The following is a 16,785-nucleotide window of genomic DNA, read 5'->3' as shown; positions in this document are numbered from 1 at the left end:
CGGACCCTTTATATTTTCTGCGGGAGTTCACGCTCCACAAGGAGTCAGAGAGTGGCGGCGTCTGTGCACGAAATTCGGCAGCCACACCAGGCAATACTGTAGCGAGCGAGTAGACGACGGCGTTGTACGCAATGCTTAGTTGACCTTACGAAGATAAGGACGTGTCCTCTGCCAGTGCCTGCTGCTGTCCAATAAATGGTGTCGGAGCCGGAGGAGTCGCCCACTGTGTTTTCTTCTTTCCGTTGTCTCCCTCAGCGTGCTTCGTGCTGCAGTTCTTTGTGCTCTCGGCGGTGTTCGGCGTGCCCTTCCTGTACCTGCAGATGTCTCTGGGCCAGTACTTGGGCAGCGGCATCCTCGAGATGTGGTACATATCGCCCGCTTTCAAAGGTACGTACGCTGCCCTTCGTCACAACGCACTTGGCGGGGAAGGGAGGCGGCGCAGGCGGGTGTTGTCGCACGTCGTTTTGTGATGGTACGCAGAAATTTCGAGAGAAAGACGGAGGAGGTGGAGTCACGTGTTCAGTGTGCCGGTACTGCTTGGTATGTTGCGAACCTGGAAAGAGCATTCTTGACTCGTATACAACGGTTAGAGCGAAGCAGCGTCTACGTGTACACGAACAAGCTGACATTTCTTCTGTTCCAGCAAATCCGCTTTAGTTCAATGGATGAAGATGTAACATCTGCGCGTGATTGGGACGTCGCCTCGTGGTACTTGGAATACATTTCACGTCCGCCCTCAAACGGACTCGCGCAAAATGGAGTCAGCTTCCTGGAAAGCTGGCGCCAACACCGTATGACTATAACACTGAAACGTGGTGCCTACGCATCTGCATGGTTTCACGTCCGAAGCGAATCTTTGTGACATACATTGATTATGACTCAACAACGAAAAGAAATAAAGCGATGTCCAACAATATGCATGATGGGAAGCACATCGCCGCCACGTGTGTCGAAACATTGTGTCCACAGAAAGGGTTCGCGTAATCTATAGCTGCGTCGCGTTAATCGACGCGACGGACTTTCCGACGTTTCCGCTGACCCTCTCTAAGTGGCATCTCCGAGTGTCTCCTCAACGTCCTTGTGTTTCTCGTAGGCGTGGGACTGGCACTGATGATGGTCTACATGGTGTGCGGCGTGTACATGGCCGTACCTGTGTCGTGGATTTTCTTCTACTTCCGCGACTCGTTCATCAAGGCGAGGGACGCCTACCGGTGGTCCATCTGCCAGGCACGGTTCGCCTCGGGAGGTAAGGCATATAGGCGACAGACACTCTCTCGCGCAGGGCCAGGTGACTCACTGGGAGCCGTGGGTGCGCAGTGACGTCACTGAGGCCGCGTGCTAGAATGTTGTGCCAGTCAACGCTTTGGGACTACACGCTTCATCCAGATCAGATTATGTATAGGAAACATTCTGTTCTGGAATGTCCGTGCCGCGAACACGTCATTGCGGTCGACGGAATGCTGTAGCAGTTAACATATGCGAAATTCGCGCCTTATAGATATCATTGTGTAGCAACATCCTTTTCTGGATTGTCCATGACGTCACGTGAACACTTATTTCGCATTCGAACACTTAGAACACAAATAGTTCGCATTTAACACGTCGTTAGCTAACAAGCAGTTCTTGTGTTACAGAAGTGCTGACCCTTATTTTTGTCTCGGGCCGCTCGTTCCCGAGGTTAACACGAGGTCGGCGCAGCGTTTATCAAATATTGCGTAGACTTCATTTTTTACAGCTAAAGCTGTGTATGGCTAAGCTTCCGTAGTTTTTTCGGCGTCCGGCAACAGAAACGGACTTGGCGATGTCTAACAAACCCATACACAATGGGTTTCATTGCTTGCTTTGTGTGTGATCCCGTACCGGTGCAGTGCGGCGGCGCAGGTGTCAAAATGCGGAAGAGATTAGAACGCTCGCCGTGAAAAGTAGCGCGACGTCATGGTTATCGCTGCATATAAGCAGGAGAGGTACCGGCGCTAAAAACAGTTGCGTTATCGATGGGCGGACACGTATAGTTCGTACGCCCGAAGAACAACATGCGTATGAGGAGTGCCGGAGGGAACAGCAACGAGAATGTAGACGGCGCCGGCGCGAAACGACCACCGACGAACAACGTTCCCACGATGCTGAACGAAAACGACAATCGCGAGCCCGGGCAACCATTCCACTCTGTGAAGATAGAATGGCAGCGAAAGCACTTAGCTTTTAGTTTGCGAGCTTTGACTGTCGTCAGCTTTCGCTGCCATTCCATCTTCACAGAGTGGAATGATTGCCATTTTTTATGCCTGTTTCTTTGTGTTTATTAACTTAATCAAATGATCGCTTAGTGAACTATAACTCTGGAAGCTTGACTCACTACATCTTTTCAGAAAAATTGTGGCGCTTCGTATGGTGATACTTGGACCTCTGCTGCTATGAACAAACACAAACTACTGTTCTGCAACGTTGGCTATGCTTTCTTTTTTTAGTTCAGAAGGTTACATCGTAGTAGTTACATCGAATGTGTACTTCATCTTCTGCTGCAGGGTGCTACAAGAACAATTCATCATCTCCAGAGTTCTTGGGCTGGACCACGGCATCCTATTTCCAGTGAGTAAGACTTGGACTGCACCCGTTAACATGACGGTTTCGTGTTTATTTTAAAGCAGGGACGGTAGGAATTTTTCTTTTTTCCCCGACTTGTCTGGGATTGACGTTCCTCGGCGTCGGTAAACGCTGCACGATGATCGTTCTTTGTGGTCGGCCTAGTTGCGCGTTCCGTGCTGCTAGCGAGAAAAGAGGCAACCCTGATCGTATGCGTTTCAGCCATCGAGGGTAATCGTGTGAATACATCGTTGGGTGAAACGAACGTGCCGACGCCGTGCGCCGAACAACACGAACAACTTGCCTGCAATTAATTGCTTCGATGAGAATGTCGCTTAGCCCATTCATCATCAACGCGGCATATGCGAATAAGATAGCGCGCTCGGGACAGAACAAGGCCCACAAGCCATAACACCTCCTTTCTCCGCACAGATTGCAAAAGAGAGAGAGAGAGAGAAATCCGCAAAACTGTATTATATTCTGTAGTCATAGTCCGTACTGCCAAAACGAAATATTTACGTCAGTTTGGCCCAAAGACCCACAAATATTGTTTTTCACATCACGTTTCCTCCGCTGTACCTTGCGTAGTGGCCGGGTGCTGGATCGGAGGGCGGTGCCACAAGCGAGCGGCATTGGGGACCTCAAGTTCGAGTTGGCCTTCAACCTGGGCATCGTCTGGCTGCTTGTGTTCATCGCCCTCAGCCGGGGCCTCAAGTCTTTCGGGAAGGTGCGTGAACCACGATTGTCTGTACGGCGCCGTGCTTGGGCGCGTACACGTACGAGCGACGTGAACCATCAGTACCAAACTATAGCATTGCAATAGTTGAAGCTGCGAGGCTTTGCTGCGGTACTCCAGGTTGCGCTCGGGACTTAGCAGACCACGTGGACCTGTGACGTGAAAGCCCATGCGCTTGCGCGATCGGGCTTATGGGAACTAGCAGCTGGCCGGGAAGTGCGCTATGGCAGCTTGAGCCAGGCTACGAGATGGCGCCAGAGTAGCTCGCGTCGTCTGCACGGAAACAAAGCGCTGCATGAGCGGTGGTTGTCTGCGGTGGCTGAAGTGAATCGCGCCCACTCGCCACCCACGCGCTTCCTCTCGCGATCACCCGATTAGCGTGGAAAATGCGCCATCGCACTTCTCTGCGTCTGCAACGTATACCGCACGAGACAGATAGTCCGCGCCAGCCAGTATATCACGAAATTAAAACACGTATATACAGCTGCGCTCAAATTTCGCATTAGGGAGTATCGTAATCGACGGCGATTTCTTTTCTTCTTTGAACAGCTGGGCTAACATTAGCTGGGACACTGTCTCGCGTGAAACACTACACCGAGAGTAGAAACACTACGCCCCATAGCGATGCAAACATTAGGAATATGATGTAACCGTTTCACGCTTTGTATTCATTCGCAAAATGTGTTGCCGTGGCAGCGCTGAACAGAAGCCTGTAGCTGTTCATTGCGAAGCAATACAGTTCGTGTAGCTTCTTAATTCTCTTTTTTCTCATTCTTTATTTGCCACTTGCTTCTTCGATGACTAGATCCCATGGCGCGCCTTCCTCGCACACTGCTGAGTGAACCGCGACGGCAACCTCGCGTATAATGCAAACTTCTGCCTCGTGATCGCGGTCATTGTTTTTCATTTCTCTTGTCTTCCGGTGTGGTTCGCTCAGATCCTGGCCATCCTGGGCATCCTGTCGCTGTGCCTGCTGGTATTCATCACCATCCGCATGACGGAACAGTGGGGCGGTGGCATTACGGAGCTCTTCAGGGCCGACTGGAAGGGCGTCCTCTCCGACACCAACGTAAGCATCGAGTGGTTTCGTCCGTTTGATCGAATGCCAAAGCCGTTTACGCCGAACGCCATTTGATCGAAAGCGAGTTCATCGAATGATGTTTCATAGATTACAGAGAAGCTGTTTATGGCTAGGGTTCCGTGGATTTTTCGTGTCCGTCAACAAATCTGCGCATGCAAAAAAATTCAGCTGCCGAGTTTGATGCAAAATCGCTTCATTCCATGCAAAAGCTTATACTTCTCACCACTTGGATACGCATTTTCATCATAATGGTTATCAATTTGCACCATTTTAAAGATCAGTAGACTCTCAGGTAGACAATCATTAGATTTCTTTTTCTTGCTTACGGGGGCACAAGCCACTGCTTAAGTGGTTAAGCACATATGGATGCCCCCTATACCATGTACGTATTTAAGCAAAACGCCTTACCGTTTCATGTGTTGCCTGATGAAAGCCGGACCCCGGCCGAAACATAGGAAATAAAGCATCGTTCTTTTTCTTTTTTTGTCGTACATTCGTCCTCAACCGACAAGTACCGGTTCAACTACCAGAACCCGCAGACTTCTGTTCTTAAACATATCTTCTAAAGATTTTATTCAGATGTTGGCAACTAAACCAGTGCAAGCGGTGCTTATATAATCTTGTCGACTGTGGTAGCCTTGAAACCCAGAGTTTTAAAGAAAAGAAGCTGGAACACAATTTTCTTATCTCTGTACTGCAATTCTGTGTTCATTCGCTTCTCATTGACGTACACTGTCCTAAGTAAAAGCAAAAGTCAATCGACGCAGCACGGATGGCGCACGCAAAAGATTAGATCCAGCTTCCCGTTACAGCGCACAAACTGGACAGCGTAACCAGACAGATCAAGTCGAAACTGCTTGTTCGTCACCTCGTGGTCAGCGCTCCTCATTTCACGTTCGCTCTCGTGAAAAAGAAAAGTAGAAGAAGACGAAGAGCCGAAATGAGAAGCGACAGAACGGCGGGCGATAGTGAGAAGGAAAGAAAAAAAAGTGAGCAACAACGTGGTCTAAACGAAAAGGTTTCTCGCGATTGCGCCTACAGACGGGGCAACGGTGTCGCTTCGACCTCGGAACAGCGTTCGCAAGTGTCCGGGCAACGGCGGTAAACGCTCGGAACTCGCTTCATTAACGAAGCCGTCCGGCGAGAGGACAACCATGGAGGCGCGCCGGCCAAAAACAATAATAAAGAAAGGCACAGTAAAGAGGTGAGCGAGGGGAGAGACAGAGAGCACAGCCTTGAACTCTCGCGGGAATCGCATTGACACCGAGCAGCGCCGAATAGCCGCGTTTCCCTTCCGCGCCCGGTATCGCGCGCGCAATTGTTGCGCATGGCGTGCCGCTGTACGGGCCTTCAGGATCCGGATTGTTGCGCCTCCAAATGGGCCCGCTCTGCAACCCACGGCGCGTCCCGGCACATTTTCTCTCTCTCTTTTTTTTTTTTTTTGTACTCCTGAGCTCGACAGTTCACGTTTCCCGGGTTCCGCACAAAGGCGCCGCGGTTTCTGAATGCGGGTGGAATGCCGTTGCTACAGCACGTTGCAACGCACCGAGACCCAGCTAGATATGCGAGCCTGTGCACGCGTGTATCTTTCATCTTCCCGCGAGCGGTATATAAATAAATAAACGGATAACCAAAGAGTAGTGGCTGCGGATGTCCTGCAATGCACTGACGCTGACACTATACCGTTGTCACCGAGCCGAAACGGTGGCAACTCCGCCGTTGTATTGCTGGTGGCCGTGCCAGTGGCGGAATTCCAGTTTACTCGCCGTGGCGGCTCTGCGGATATATGACGTGGCGCTCCCGAGCTAGAGGTCCCGGATTGAACTGGACAGAAGCCGCGCAGCCGCGTTCCACCAAGGAAAGGGTGGGGAGAGGGGGGGGGGGAAGGGACAGAACGCAAAAACGCTCGTGTACTCAGATTTAGGCGCACGCGTTGAAGAACCCCGGATGGTCAAAGTTAATCCGGCAGCCCTCTACTATGTACGCCGTTCTTCGTAGCCAAACTGTGCAGGTTCGCAATGTTCAACGACTTCTGTTTCAGTAATTCCCGCTTCGTTCCCTGCGTCGCGAGGCCTTCTCGCCTCCTACTCCTTCGGCAGTGCGGTTGGTCGCCCTCTCGTACGAAAAAGCGAGGACGGACGTCGGTCGCAGTCGAGTGCTGTTGAGCGCGATAAGTCGCCGGGTTCGAATCCCTAGTCGCGGAGGTCGCGTACGAATATGAGCGCGGATTGAACGAACGTTCGCATACCGAGGTACTTGCTTACTTGGAAGAACCCAGAACGCTTAGCGTTAGCTTGGTATTAGAGCTGCACTAGGACGCTCCGAAAGCGACAGAAAAGGTTTGCGTAATAACGGCTAAGGATCAAGTCAAAACAATAAACGCAATTCGAAACGTATACATATATAGCACCTCATTAGCAATGCCTCGCATATCGTCGCTTCCACGTGATGTGGATCCACACACATTTTATGCTATGCATTGACTTGTAAAATTGGCAGATATGTTATAAAGAAGAGAAACGCCTGAGTGGGATGCACTTTTTTTTTCTGTCTTCTAGTCATGGGTGGTGGCAGCGCGTGAAGTCTTCATCACGTGGGGGCTGTTCGGAGCCCTTGCGCTGCACGTGAACAGTCGCAACAAGTTTTCGAGCAACATTACAAGGCAAGCATGAGAGTACTTTGCTTTTTCGGCCGAGGTGTCACGCGCACTGCTGCGCACAATTACATGGTGGTAGAGGACGGATTCGTTTGTCTCATACTTCTGTCTCTTCAAAACAAATAATGCTTTAATTGATTAAATTAACGTAGGCATACCATAATTTCACAAAGTCAGTTAAATTCTGAGAACAGCGAAAAAAGTACCGCCCAAGAAGCTTGCACGTCGCTTTTGACAGCAAGCTCACAGGTATTACTTCAAAGCAGTTGTAGTTAACGCCAAACTACCAAGCTTTCTTACGACTGGTTTCGCATACATTGTTTTTTTTCTTCTTTTTTCTATTTTGTGTTCAATTGAGACGTTTCTTTCTAACTTTATAACAGTGATAAATGAGTTGCCGAGTTGAAGGCACTATAACCTGAGCTCCTACCAAAGAGTTAAAAGAAGAACAACCTTAAATTATAATTTTCGTTGTCATTATTGTCCGTATTAGCGTGCCGTGATATTCCTAACAGGTATAATTAATAAGTTAATTATCAAATACTTCGACATAAGCACCCTATGCAAACCAAGGGCAAGAAGTACGCCACTCTATAGAGCGCTGTAGAAACCGGAGTCGCCCTCGCTAGCTGTACATTCACAAGTTACGCAACAACTAACAGGCCATCGAATTCGATGCCAATGTCTGGTTGTTGGAGATGCGGCTCACACGCGGATAGAACGTGATATATTCCGAAGTTTTCTTTCTTCTCGGGACTTAGGAATAAAGACTACCAATTCGGAAACTCTCTGCGCATGAAATAGTTCGAGAGCCCGAGGCGCAACCGTGATCCCACTTCTCGTCTCTCGCAGGAACATGGTCTGCGTGACAGTGCTGGTGTGCACTGTACTCGTGCTGGTCGCAATGCTGTTCGCCAGTGTGGCGCATCTTTTGCGCACTCACGGCATGATTCTAGTCAGCTCGTCGTTCGGTGAGCAACCCGCTTCCTTTGTTCCGCTTCTCGAGTTTCCTCCTTTATTATTATTATTATTATTATTAGTAGTAGTAGTAGTAATAGTAGTACTAGTAGAAGTAGTAGTATTTCTTTGTATTACACGCGGCACATCATTAAGGCGTCGGCGTTCCCCGAACTTTCACGGGAAAGCCAGCCAATGTAGAAAGAAAGGGGGGATTGAAACGTTCGCATTTTACAATTACGTCGACCGATCGCAGATTGACAACTTGCAAAGCAATTACTCTAGTCACATTACGAACGCCGCGCCACTGCTACTTTTATTATCTCACAATGAGGCGGCCTTCGAAGCGTGTCTATTCGTATGCTGCCGTCATGCAGTGTCTCCTTCCTCTTCTCGTGGTAGCACGATAACCTGTTTGTAAGAGAAAATATAATACCAAAATCAGGCGCGCACGAACAACTGCGTACGCACTGAGCTGCACGCAGTCACCAACTACCCCAAGCCAGGATAAATACACTCAAGCAGGTGTATCCAGAGCGGCTAGCGAAGGGACAAGAAAAAGAAAGGGGGGGGGGGCGCAAGCCCCAAAGGTGAGCCCGATCCTCGCTCGCATCGAGGTACGGTAATTCAAACTCAAAGGTAAAAGGAACCCACGTACTGTAAAGAAGAAATAGCACCGTAAGCTTTGAGCGTCTCCACCGCTCCCGGGTTTATCAGGAATGCTGTCGCCCAGCCGCCTTTTCTTTCCCTCAAGTCAAGAGTAGACAGACGAAGCGCATCCGACGAAGGCGCAACTTAGTCAAAACTGGCAATCGTATCTTTTCCTACTGATGGTGGCGTAGCGTTGCTTTAGAACTCAATGACGACGCCAACGATGCGAAGCACTTCTGTTCTGCTGATGCTACCGTTTTCTTGAAAGGTGGCTTTGCCACACTAAAGCCGTAACGGCAAAAAAGCCATCTTTGCAGTGTGGGTGCTTTCGGTGGTTTGTTTCGAATACAACAGTTAGGTACACATGTATAAATAAGTATTCTAGACCCATAAAGATTCGCAATTAAGCAAAATTGCAGCTGAGTAGTAACTTTTAGGCATTCATACAATTTTACTTAGAGGCATAGCTTGTAATACGCCACTGAGCAAACAAATGATTGTTATGCGAGGCTCTGTGCAAACAATAAATAACTAAGATGTATATATCGTTCTTAGAACATTGCATTTTCCGATCAGCTGCCTTTAGGTAACCTCAAATACAAAATTCTTCAAAGCAAACAATCTGAAAAAAAAAGCAATATGAAAAGCGTGTTGCAGCCAGTGCATCCTCCCTTGAATCGAAACGTGCGGTGCATACTTTGCTGCGCGACGGCTACACCGATTTTCTAAATTCAAGGATGAAGGGTGGAGTAGAGGTGAAATGTAACTTTTTTTTTCGTGCATTTCGTGCTCCGAAAATTTCTGCGGCCGGCTGTGTATCTAACTGCCTCAGCTGCCACATTCTCGTGTAGGCGTACGACTCATTGCAGACGTTTCAGCGCCCATTAATGAACTCGAGGCGGTCGAAATTAATGCGCGACTTTGCACAACGGCGTCGCCTATGCTTCGCTACTAAGTCTCCAGCATCGGAACGTTAAACCGCACTCACGAGCATATTTCGTAGGCTCAGTGTACGATTGCCAATTGTCGCCCGGTGCAGCTTTTAAACCGCTGCGCCGGTTTGTCCGCGACGGACTGTGTGTCTAACGACGGTGATTTCTCCTCCCCTTACCACCATGCCCCATCAGAGGAAGAGTCAACGGTGCGGTTCCTGCAGTCGGCGAACGGAACGTGGCCGCCGATGACTCAGTCGGTGCCGGTCAACCTGCTAGCCGGCGTGCTACTGCAGGGCCCGCGCAAGCACAACCTGCTCAGCGGCTACCAGGTGGCGCGCTTCGCCGTCGAGGTGTTTCCGGCAGCGCTGTCCGCCGAGGGAGGCCGGAGTATCTCACCTTTCTGGCCCATCTGCTTCTTCGTCATGCTCGCGTCGCTGGGCCTCGGACACCTGGTGCGAAATGGCCTCTTTTTTTCAATCCGCGTCTCTGTATACCTTACTAGAAAAGTACCGTCTGTCCCCAAAATTTGCAGCGCAGAGAGCTTGCGGCCACTCCGGACACATTACCGTGCGGCGGCGCTGCTGTCGACGGCGTTGACCAGAAGTACTATTCTGGACATTGACAAATTCCGCCATGCTGTCAAATTCGCCATCCTGTCAGCTCTGATTGGCCCAGAGGGCTGCTACAGCTGCTATGATTGGCTCAAAATGCCGCCATTACCGAGTGTGACAATATGGCGGAATTTGACAGCGTCCAGAATGGTACTTCCGGTTTAGTTGTCTGCGGCAGTGTAGAAGAAAATTTTCCGCTGGCTACTATTCATGCCCAGTGTATGTTAATTGGACAGGAACTATTGAACATGCTTTGGTGGGCAAAATTAAATTTTCTCTTTCACGAGCTGCACTGTATAGTTTCTCCTGGGTCTCCTCCTTCCTACTGTTGCGAACACCATATATTAATGCTTAATCAGTGATGTGAAAAGTTCACAGTATCCTTGTGGAGGTTAGGGTGGACACAGTCTGCCCGCACCTTTGGCTTCAATGGCAGCAAGAAAAATATAATTGAATCTGCAGTGGAGACCAGTAAGAAAGGTTGTTGGTGCAAAAGAAGCAAAAACACAATGAAAGGAACATTACGTTTTAAAGGAATTCAACATAGTCTATGTAAGTTTTTAAATATTCAATGGTTTGGATCTTCAAGGTGAAGACAAGATGTAGCAGAAATGCAGAAAAAACAAGCTTGATGGCACTCGCCACCACCTTGTTTCTTAGAGCATGCTTATATATATTTTACCCATCTATTGTGAGGGCTGGACGTGAAGGCAATAAGACGGGCACTCACATACATGGGTGCTCACACCATACATATATCTGCCCACAATCTGATTTGTGCATTTATAAAGTTCTAGAGGCGTTGAGCCATCATACGTTCGATTCGACCTTCTTCTGGCAGCAGTGTCACTACTATGTGGCATTAGGTTACAGATGGTTGCGACTGCTTTGGCAAGGGAGCTCGACAGATAGTACATCTTCATGACAGAGCGACACCCTAGGTTCAAATCGATTAACTGAAATGCTACTGTTTCAGTTTCCAATTCCAGTTTATGGTCAGTTAAAGATGGCTTTGACAAGTGTTCGAAGGCCAACTGATACCAGTTGGGAATGGGTTCAAAAACGAGTTGAACTGTTGACACTGTAATAGCCGTATTTTTTTTACTTTAACCATCCCAGAGTTTAAACAAAACGTCCGAAATGTACCCCCACCCCCTCCAAAGAAAAAATACAACAACGACGATGTGCTGCCCTACCAGTGCTTTTCTTATACCTGTTTCTTGCAGTATAAGCTGCCTACTGTACTGCTTGATTTGTAACTGTGTGAATGACACCAATCGGTCACCACGGGTGCAAGAGGAAAAGAGGAATCATTACTAAAACTTTGAAAAATACAGCATAGCCAAGTTGGGTTCTAAGCCTAGCTCATGTAATGAGGGAAATGAAACATGCTCAAATGTTGTGTATTTATGCTATTATGTATGTGAGTGTTTTCTCAGTCACTGGCTTCCTTTCTTTTTAGTGCTGTATTTGTGCAAGCACAAGTCAGCACAATTATTGGCTAATCTCTACATTTGCACCCACTTTTCCATTACTTTACCTCTCACTCTCAAGAGAGAAAAACAAATACCGAACTAGTGGTACACATAAATGCTGTCCTCTTGAGTTGGCTGCCCTCTCTGTTCGACTTGTAATGAACAAGAAGGTAATCTCAGAGAAGGAAATCAAATCATGCTTGTGCAAAGGCAGTGGTGCTAAATAACCTGCTGATGTATGTCCCGTTTAGTGTAAACAGAACTCGTCATCACAAAGCTGTCTGAATTCGGAATAGTCATATAGCTGTGTCCTGCCTTTCTAACACTATGTCAATGGAAGCTGTGTAAGCTACATGAAATGGTTACGTAGATAAATCCACGCATGTTAAGGCTGCAGATACTCTAGTACCTGATTAAAAGAAGCTGCAGGAATCTGCTTAGAGGAGAGTGGCTCAACTATGCCTTGTAATAAGACTGCTGATTGGCATATCTGTTGCTTGTGTTTTGTAAAGATGTTAAAATAGAAAAATTTTATGACTTCTTACTGTGACAGCATGACTGGCAGATGCCAATTTATTATTTAATTGCATTATGAGAAAAGTGTTCCTGTTTCTTTTTTAAATTGGAGATCTGCCAAGGCTCAAATGACGAGATTTGTTTAAATTTCAAGGTCAATACATGTTTTTCCCCAGCGTTCAGGATATTCATGATCAAACGCTAGGCTTACGTAACTTGGCAATGCCTAACATGTGATTCTCTTTTGTTCATTGCAGATATGCATCTGGAATTGCATTGCAGATGCTGTGGTGTACATCCGACCAAAGTTTTTCACGAAATGGAGGACAATAGTCACCTTCATCACCTGCGCAGTGGGGTTTCTTCTGGGGCTCTTCTTCGCCACCGATGTAAGAACCAGACATTAAAGTGAGGCTAACGAGAAGAATAAGCTGAGCTGTATTAGTATTACCCCTGAACAATACACAAGAAGCCACTCTTATGAGAAGAGGCCCAGCAAGCCTGAAAAAAATGCCAAAACGAAAGACCGGCGGCACCGCTGCCTTGAGAAGTTTCCACACCAACTCGTCGTGACATCATGGGCTTTGCGGCATCTGGTTAAGCCTAGTTATCTCGTTATCAGTAACGATCGGACTACATTCTGTTGTAAAAGAGCCAAAGACTGCACTTGCCAAGATTCAAAGACTTTTACTGAGTTATAGTGGCCCAAGTACAAGAAAACACTTTTAAATTCGTGACATCACCATTAATGACGTACCAGCTCTGACCTTATGGCACAAAATTCAAGAAATGGTACTTCAACCTTTATTTTCTCTTACAATACCAAATTTATTCGAATATCTGATGAGGTTTCTATTGAGGATACTTAGCCTTGAAGTCACTTCAGTTACTGTTTTGCCCCATTTCTGGTGATCCAGGCAGCGTAAATTGTAGCAACTAATAAACCTTCGTAGGTGAGGCAGTATTGTATTCTTTACCCATATAACCTGCACTGAGAATTAGGAAAATTTAACACTAAAGGCAGGGTGGGGGTTATATGTGAATTTCGCCTTGAGGTGTGACTTCGCGGTGAAATTTGCATATAACCTGCACCGATTATTCCATTTATTCCTACGGCTTTCGATTGTTCGGAATTTCGGGCAATCCCTGCTGAGTCTGAATAATCTGTCAGTTACTCTAGATCACCTTATATTAGTGTGCATTGCTAAGTTCTTTTTCTTGGGACCCCTACTGCACCCTTGCCTTGTAATCAAATAAATATGGTAATGAACGTATTACCAAAGACTACTTTATCAGTGTGAATTGAATGTGTATATTTCGTTAGATTCCCTTTAATAGGTGGAGGGGCGGGGGAGGGCTTAGTCAGTTATGTGCCAGTTTAGTTGTAATTCAACGAAGTTAACACTGCACTCTTTTGCAGGCAACTTTACACCTTATGCTGTTTTTGGATGTGTGGCTGGGATCACTCTGGTGGATCGTCGCCCTGTATTTCATCATGCTCATAGTCGTGCTATTTATACAAGGTAAGCAGCATTGCTAACAAAGCATGACAAAAGTCTACATACAATGTGTCAGAAATATCATTGGCTTGGCTACTAATTTTATCCCTTTTCTTTTTTTTTATTCAGGTAAACCTTTTGGAACGGACAAGCTAGTCAAAATGATAGTGCAAAAGGAAAGGTCCAAGTCTCTCTACCTGCCACTGCTGACTTTTCATTGGAATGTTCTTCTACCAATAGCATTTTTGGTAAGCAAACATGCAACTTCATTGTCCTTGTTTACTGCCTTGTATTTCTACCTTCACAGCTTGTATATAAAACATGCCTGCATCCTCTTTGGGTGCTCAATGTACAAAAGTACACGCCACCAAAATGTCTTAAGAATTTGATGCACTATTGAAAGAGATGCTTTAAGTGTCTTGCATACACCTCAAAACACATTTGACAAGATGACAGCTTTGTTCTAATTTGTTCTTGAGTACCAAGCATGGTAGTGAGAACAGTTCCAAGATCTGCGTGTTTGCTTTAATGCTAGTTGTGTGTCGCCATGTAGTGAGTTCTTCTTGTTTTCACAGTTATGACTTGCACTAAGCAAATTTCTGAAGTGACTCGCTGTGTTTGGAAATGTAGCTTGCATGAAATAGTCTATAAGGTTATTGTACTTCAAATATTTTTTTTTTGAGTTTAGGTATGGAGTCCCATATTTGTATGCAACAAAACTCACTAAGAAGTGAAGTGTCTAAATCTCTTCACATGTCTTTAAGGATGCTGAATATGCAAGAACTGTTTTAAAGCTACATTTTCAGTAGACAAAATTAGCTGGCACCTGAAGGGGATGCGTAATCACATGTTGCATTATTTCATCCTTTTTTGTCAGCTTTCTATGAGCCTTGTGGGCATTATAGACAGCACTGAACATTGTCTTTGTGTGTGCAATATTCAAAACCATCGCACAAACCAGGCACATACCCACAAAGCATACTGTAGCATACACCCCCTCACCCATGCCATGACTCCTCACATACATTCCGAAAGCACCAATCAATCAAATCAATCTTGAGACTTGACAGCTATTCAGCGGTCAATACTGGGCTGCTGTTGCCGCACTATTATTGCGAAGGCGTGGAAGCAATGGCTGATTGGGTCAAGGGAGATTACGCTTGACTGAGGTCTTGAAACATGTTGACATTACTAAAAAATGGGGGGAATATTTTCACCTTTCTCGTTATTTCGATGTTTGTTCCAAAATCTCAAGGTGCTGCTGCAAGAAAGGCCCCAGTGATACTTTTTCAATGATATACGTTTCACAGCCATCCCAAAACATTTCAAAATTTCAGTCATACCCTGCAATAACCACTAAACCCATAAGCAGTGTGAATGTCCATTTGATATGGTTCCTTGTTTTCTGAGTAAAGGAGAGGTGTATCTCCCCATTCGCCATAAAGGTGCGTAAACCTGCGAAGGGCAAATTAAATAAGGTGTGTCAGTGAATGTATAATGTGTATAAGGTGTGCCAGTGAGATGCACTTTATTTCATTTGTCCTTAGCGGGTTTATGCGCCTTAATGGCAAATGGTGTACATTATTCATGTTTGTACTAGTAAAGGTAACCCCCTCTCCCTCTCTCATTTGCATAGAAAAGTTACCTTAAGTTGGGTCCTCCCTGAAAAAAAAAAATCCTGGGTACGTGCCTGGCCCAAACATTAAGACATCACCTGCACGCCCTTCTCTTATGAAAATCAGTTTCGCTATACTGCTACACACCAACAGAATCCCCACCCTTGCGAAAGTTGCACAGACCACATGGTGTTGCAGCTTTTTTATTGTAACGTGGGGCAGCTTGCAGTGACCACAGTCAGTATTTCATTAATTACTTCCCTGTGTTTCTTGTGAAAACACAGTTGCCAGCCACATCATGTGTGAGTAAAGTCTGCTGTTACACTCCCTTTTTTATGATTACCTGGTTGGTTCTGGTTGCGGTGTGATGACTTTCTGTATTACAGTGAATGTAGCCTTGTTGGACATTTCATTCTAGAACACGGTCATCTCTGACTTCACTGTGCTTCTCATGCTTTAAATGTTATTAAAGAAACTTTGTTAACTATGGTTGTCCTGCAACTATCAACCAGTTTTGCTTTCCTTTCTTAATGGCGGAGTGAAAGGTGGCAACCAGGCCGAATGACAAAAGCTCGAACACTTGTAATAGCTATCCAGCCAAGACAGTTCAGTGAAATATGGTTGGTTTTATGCTCCAAACTATCAGCATCTTTTTTTAAGGCACACTACATAAAACCACAAAACAGCTTTGGTGAATTAAAAATGAAACTTGGAATGCTCTCAGGGCTCATTAGTTTTCTTGCATTGGAGGTTCACTAACATATTTCTGTAGTTTTTCGATCTTTCATGTCAAAAGCAATACTATGGCAGCTTATTTCATCTTGCTTTAGCGAGAAGCTCTGATCTGTGCATATGCTTGTGCCCTCAGATGCTGTCCATCGCATTCATGCGATCGGGCCACTTGGCCATGTTCTCGCCGGAGTCATTGTCACTCTTCTACCACTACTGGTCACCTTGGGTTGGCTCGTTCTGCGTGCTCCTGCAGACACTGCCACTTCTGGGTGTCGCCCTAGTGGCTGTAGTCGAAGGCCTCAAGATTGTAGTCTTCAGCAAGAATCAGGTTCAGATGCATGAGGTAAGTTCCTGGCACAAGCCTTTTTGCACATAGATTCATAATACTATACAATAAGTTCTAATTCTACATATTTGTTTGTACACGGTGTTAACATTCAAGTGTTTATAGCACAATGAGGTAGAAGAATTTATGGATCTTTTCATTTGGCACAGCGACACTATGGGACAAAGTACAAAGCAGCATCAGCTCAATAACATTGTTTCGTAACATTGAAACGAACACATTATCTCCTCAAATTTTAATCACAATAGTGTTTAGGATATTAGTGAACATGCACATTTTCTTTTGCAACTGAGTGCTCATTTAAAATTTTTGTTTTTATTGTACCTTTGCTGTTTTCTGTGATTCGTGATTGTTACAATCTGTTTTCAATTACTGTTTTATTTACGCATTTGCT

At 46.2% G+C, this 16,785-nt stretch overlaps 1 protein-coding gene across 3 annotated transcripts in view; it reads left to right on the top strand.

Moving 5' to 3' along the window:
• Positions 1 to 16,785, top strand: part of bdg (sodium-dependent transporter bedraggled) — a 173,613-nt gene that overhangs the window by 152,152 nt on the left and 4,676 nt on the right. For all 3 annotated transcript variants that reach the window (XM_050171424.3, XM_050171425.3, XM_050171426.3), the window contains 12 exons: positions 256 to 387; positions 1,094 to 1,246; positions 2,523 to 2,586; positions 3,169 to 3,307; positions 4,254 to 4,385; positions 6,956 to 7,059; positions 7,906 to 8,024; positions 9,789 to 10,048; positions 12,456 to 12,587; positions 13,619 to 13,721; positions 13,827 to 13,945; positions 16,182 to 16,388. In XM_050171424.3, coding sequence (XP_050027381.2) covers positions 256 to 387; positions 1,094 to 1,246; positions 2,523 to 2,586; positions 3,169 to 3,307; positions 4,254 to 4,385; positions 6,956 to 7,059; positions 7,906 to 8,024; positions 9,789 to 10,048; positions 12,456 to 12,587; positions 13,619 to 13,721; positions 13,827 to 13,945; positions 16,182 to 16,388 — 1,664 coding nt within the window. The remainder of the gene's footprint in view (positions 1 to 255; positions 388 to 1,093; positions 1,247 to 2,522; positions 2,587 to 3,168; positions 3,308 to 4,253; positions 4,386 to 6,955; positions 7,060 to 7,905; positions 8,025 to 9,788; positions 10,049 to 12,455; positions 12,588 to 13,618; positions 13,722 to 13,826; positions 13,946 to 16,181; positions 16,389 to 16,785) is intronic.

This window comes from Dermacentor andersoni, chromosome 6 (genome assembly GCF_023375885.2).
Source record: "Dermacentor andersoni chromosome 6, qqDerAnde1_hic_scaffold, whole genome shotgun sequence".
Classification (NCBI taxonomy): Eukaryota; Metazoa; Arthropoda; class Arachnida; order Ixodida; family Ixodidae; genus Dermacentor; species Dermacentor andersoni.
Note: the sequence above shows the minus strand (reverse complement) of the source record. Positions and strands in the feature narration are given on the sequence as shown.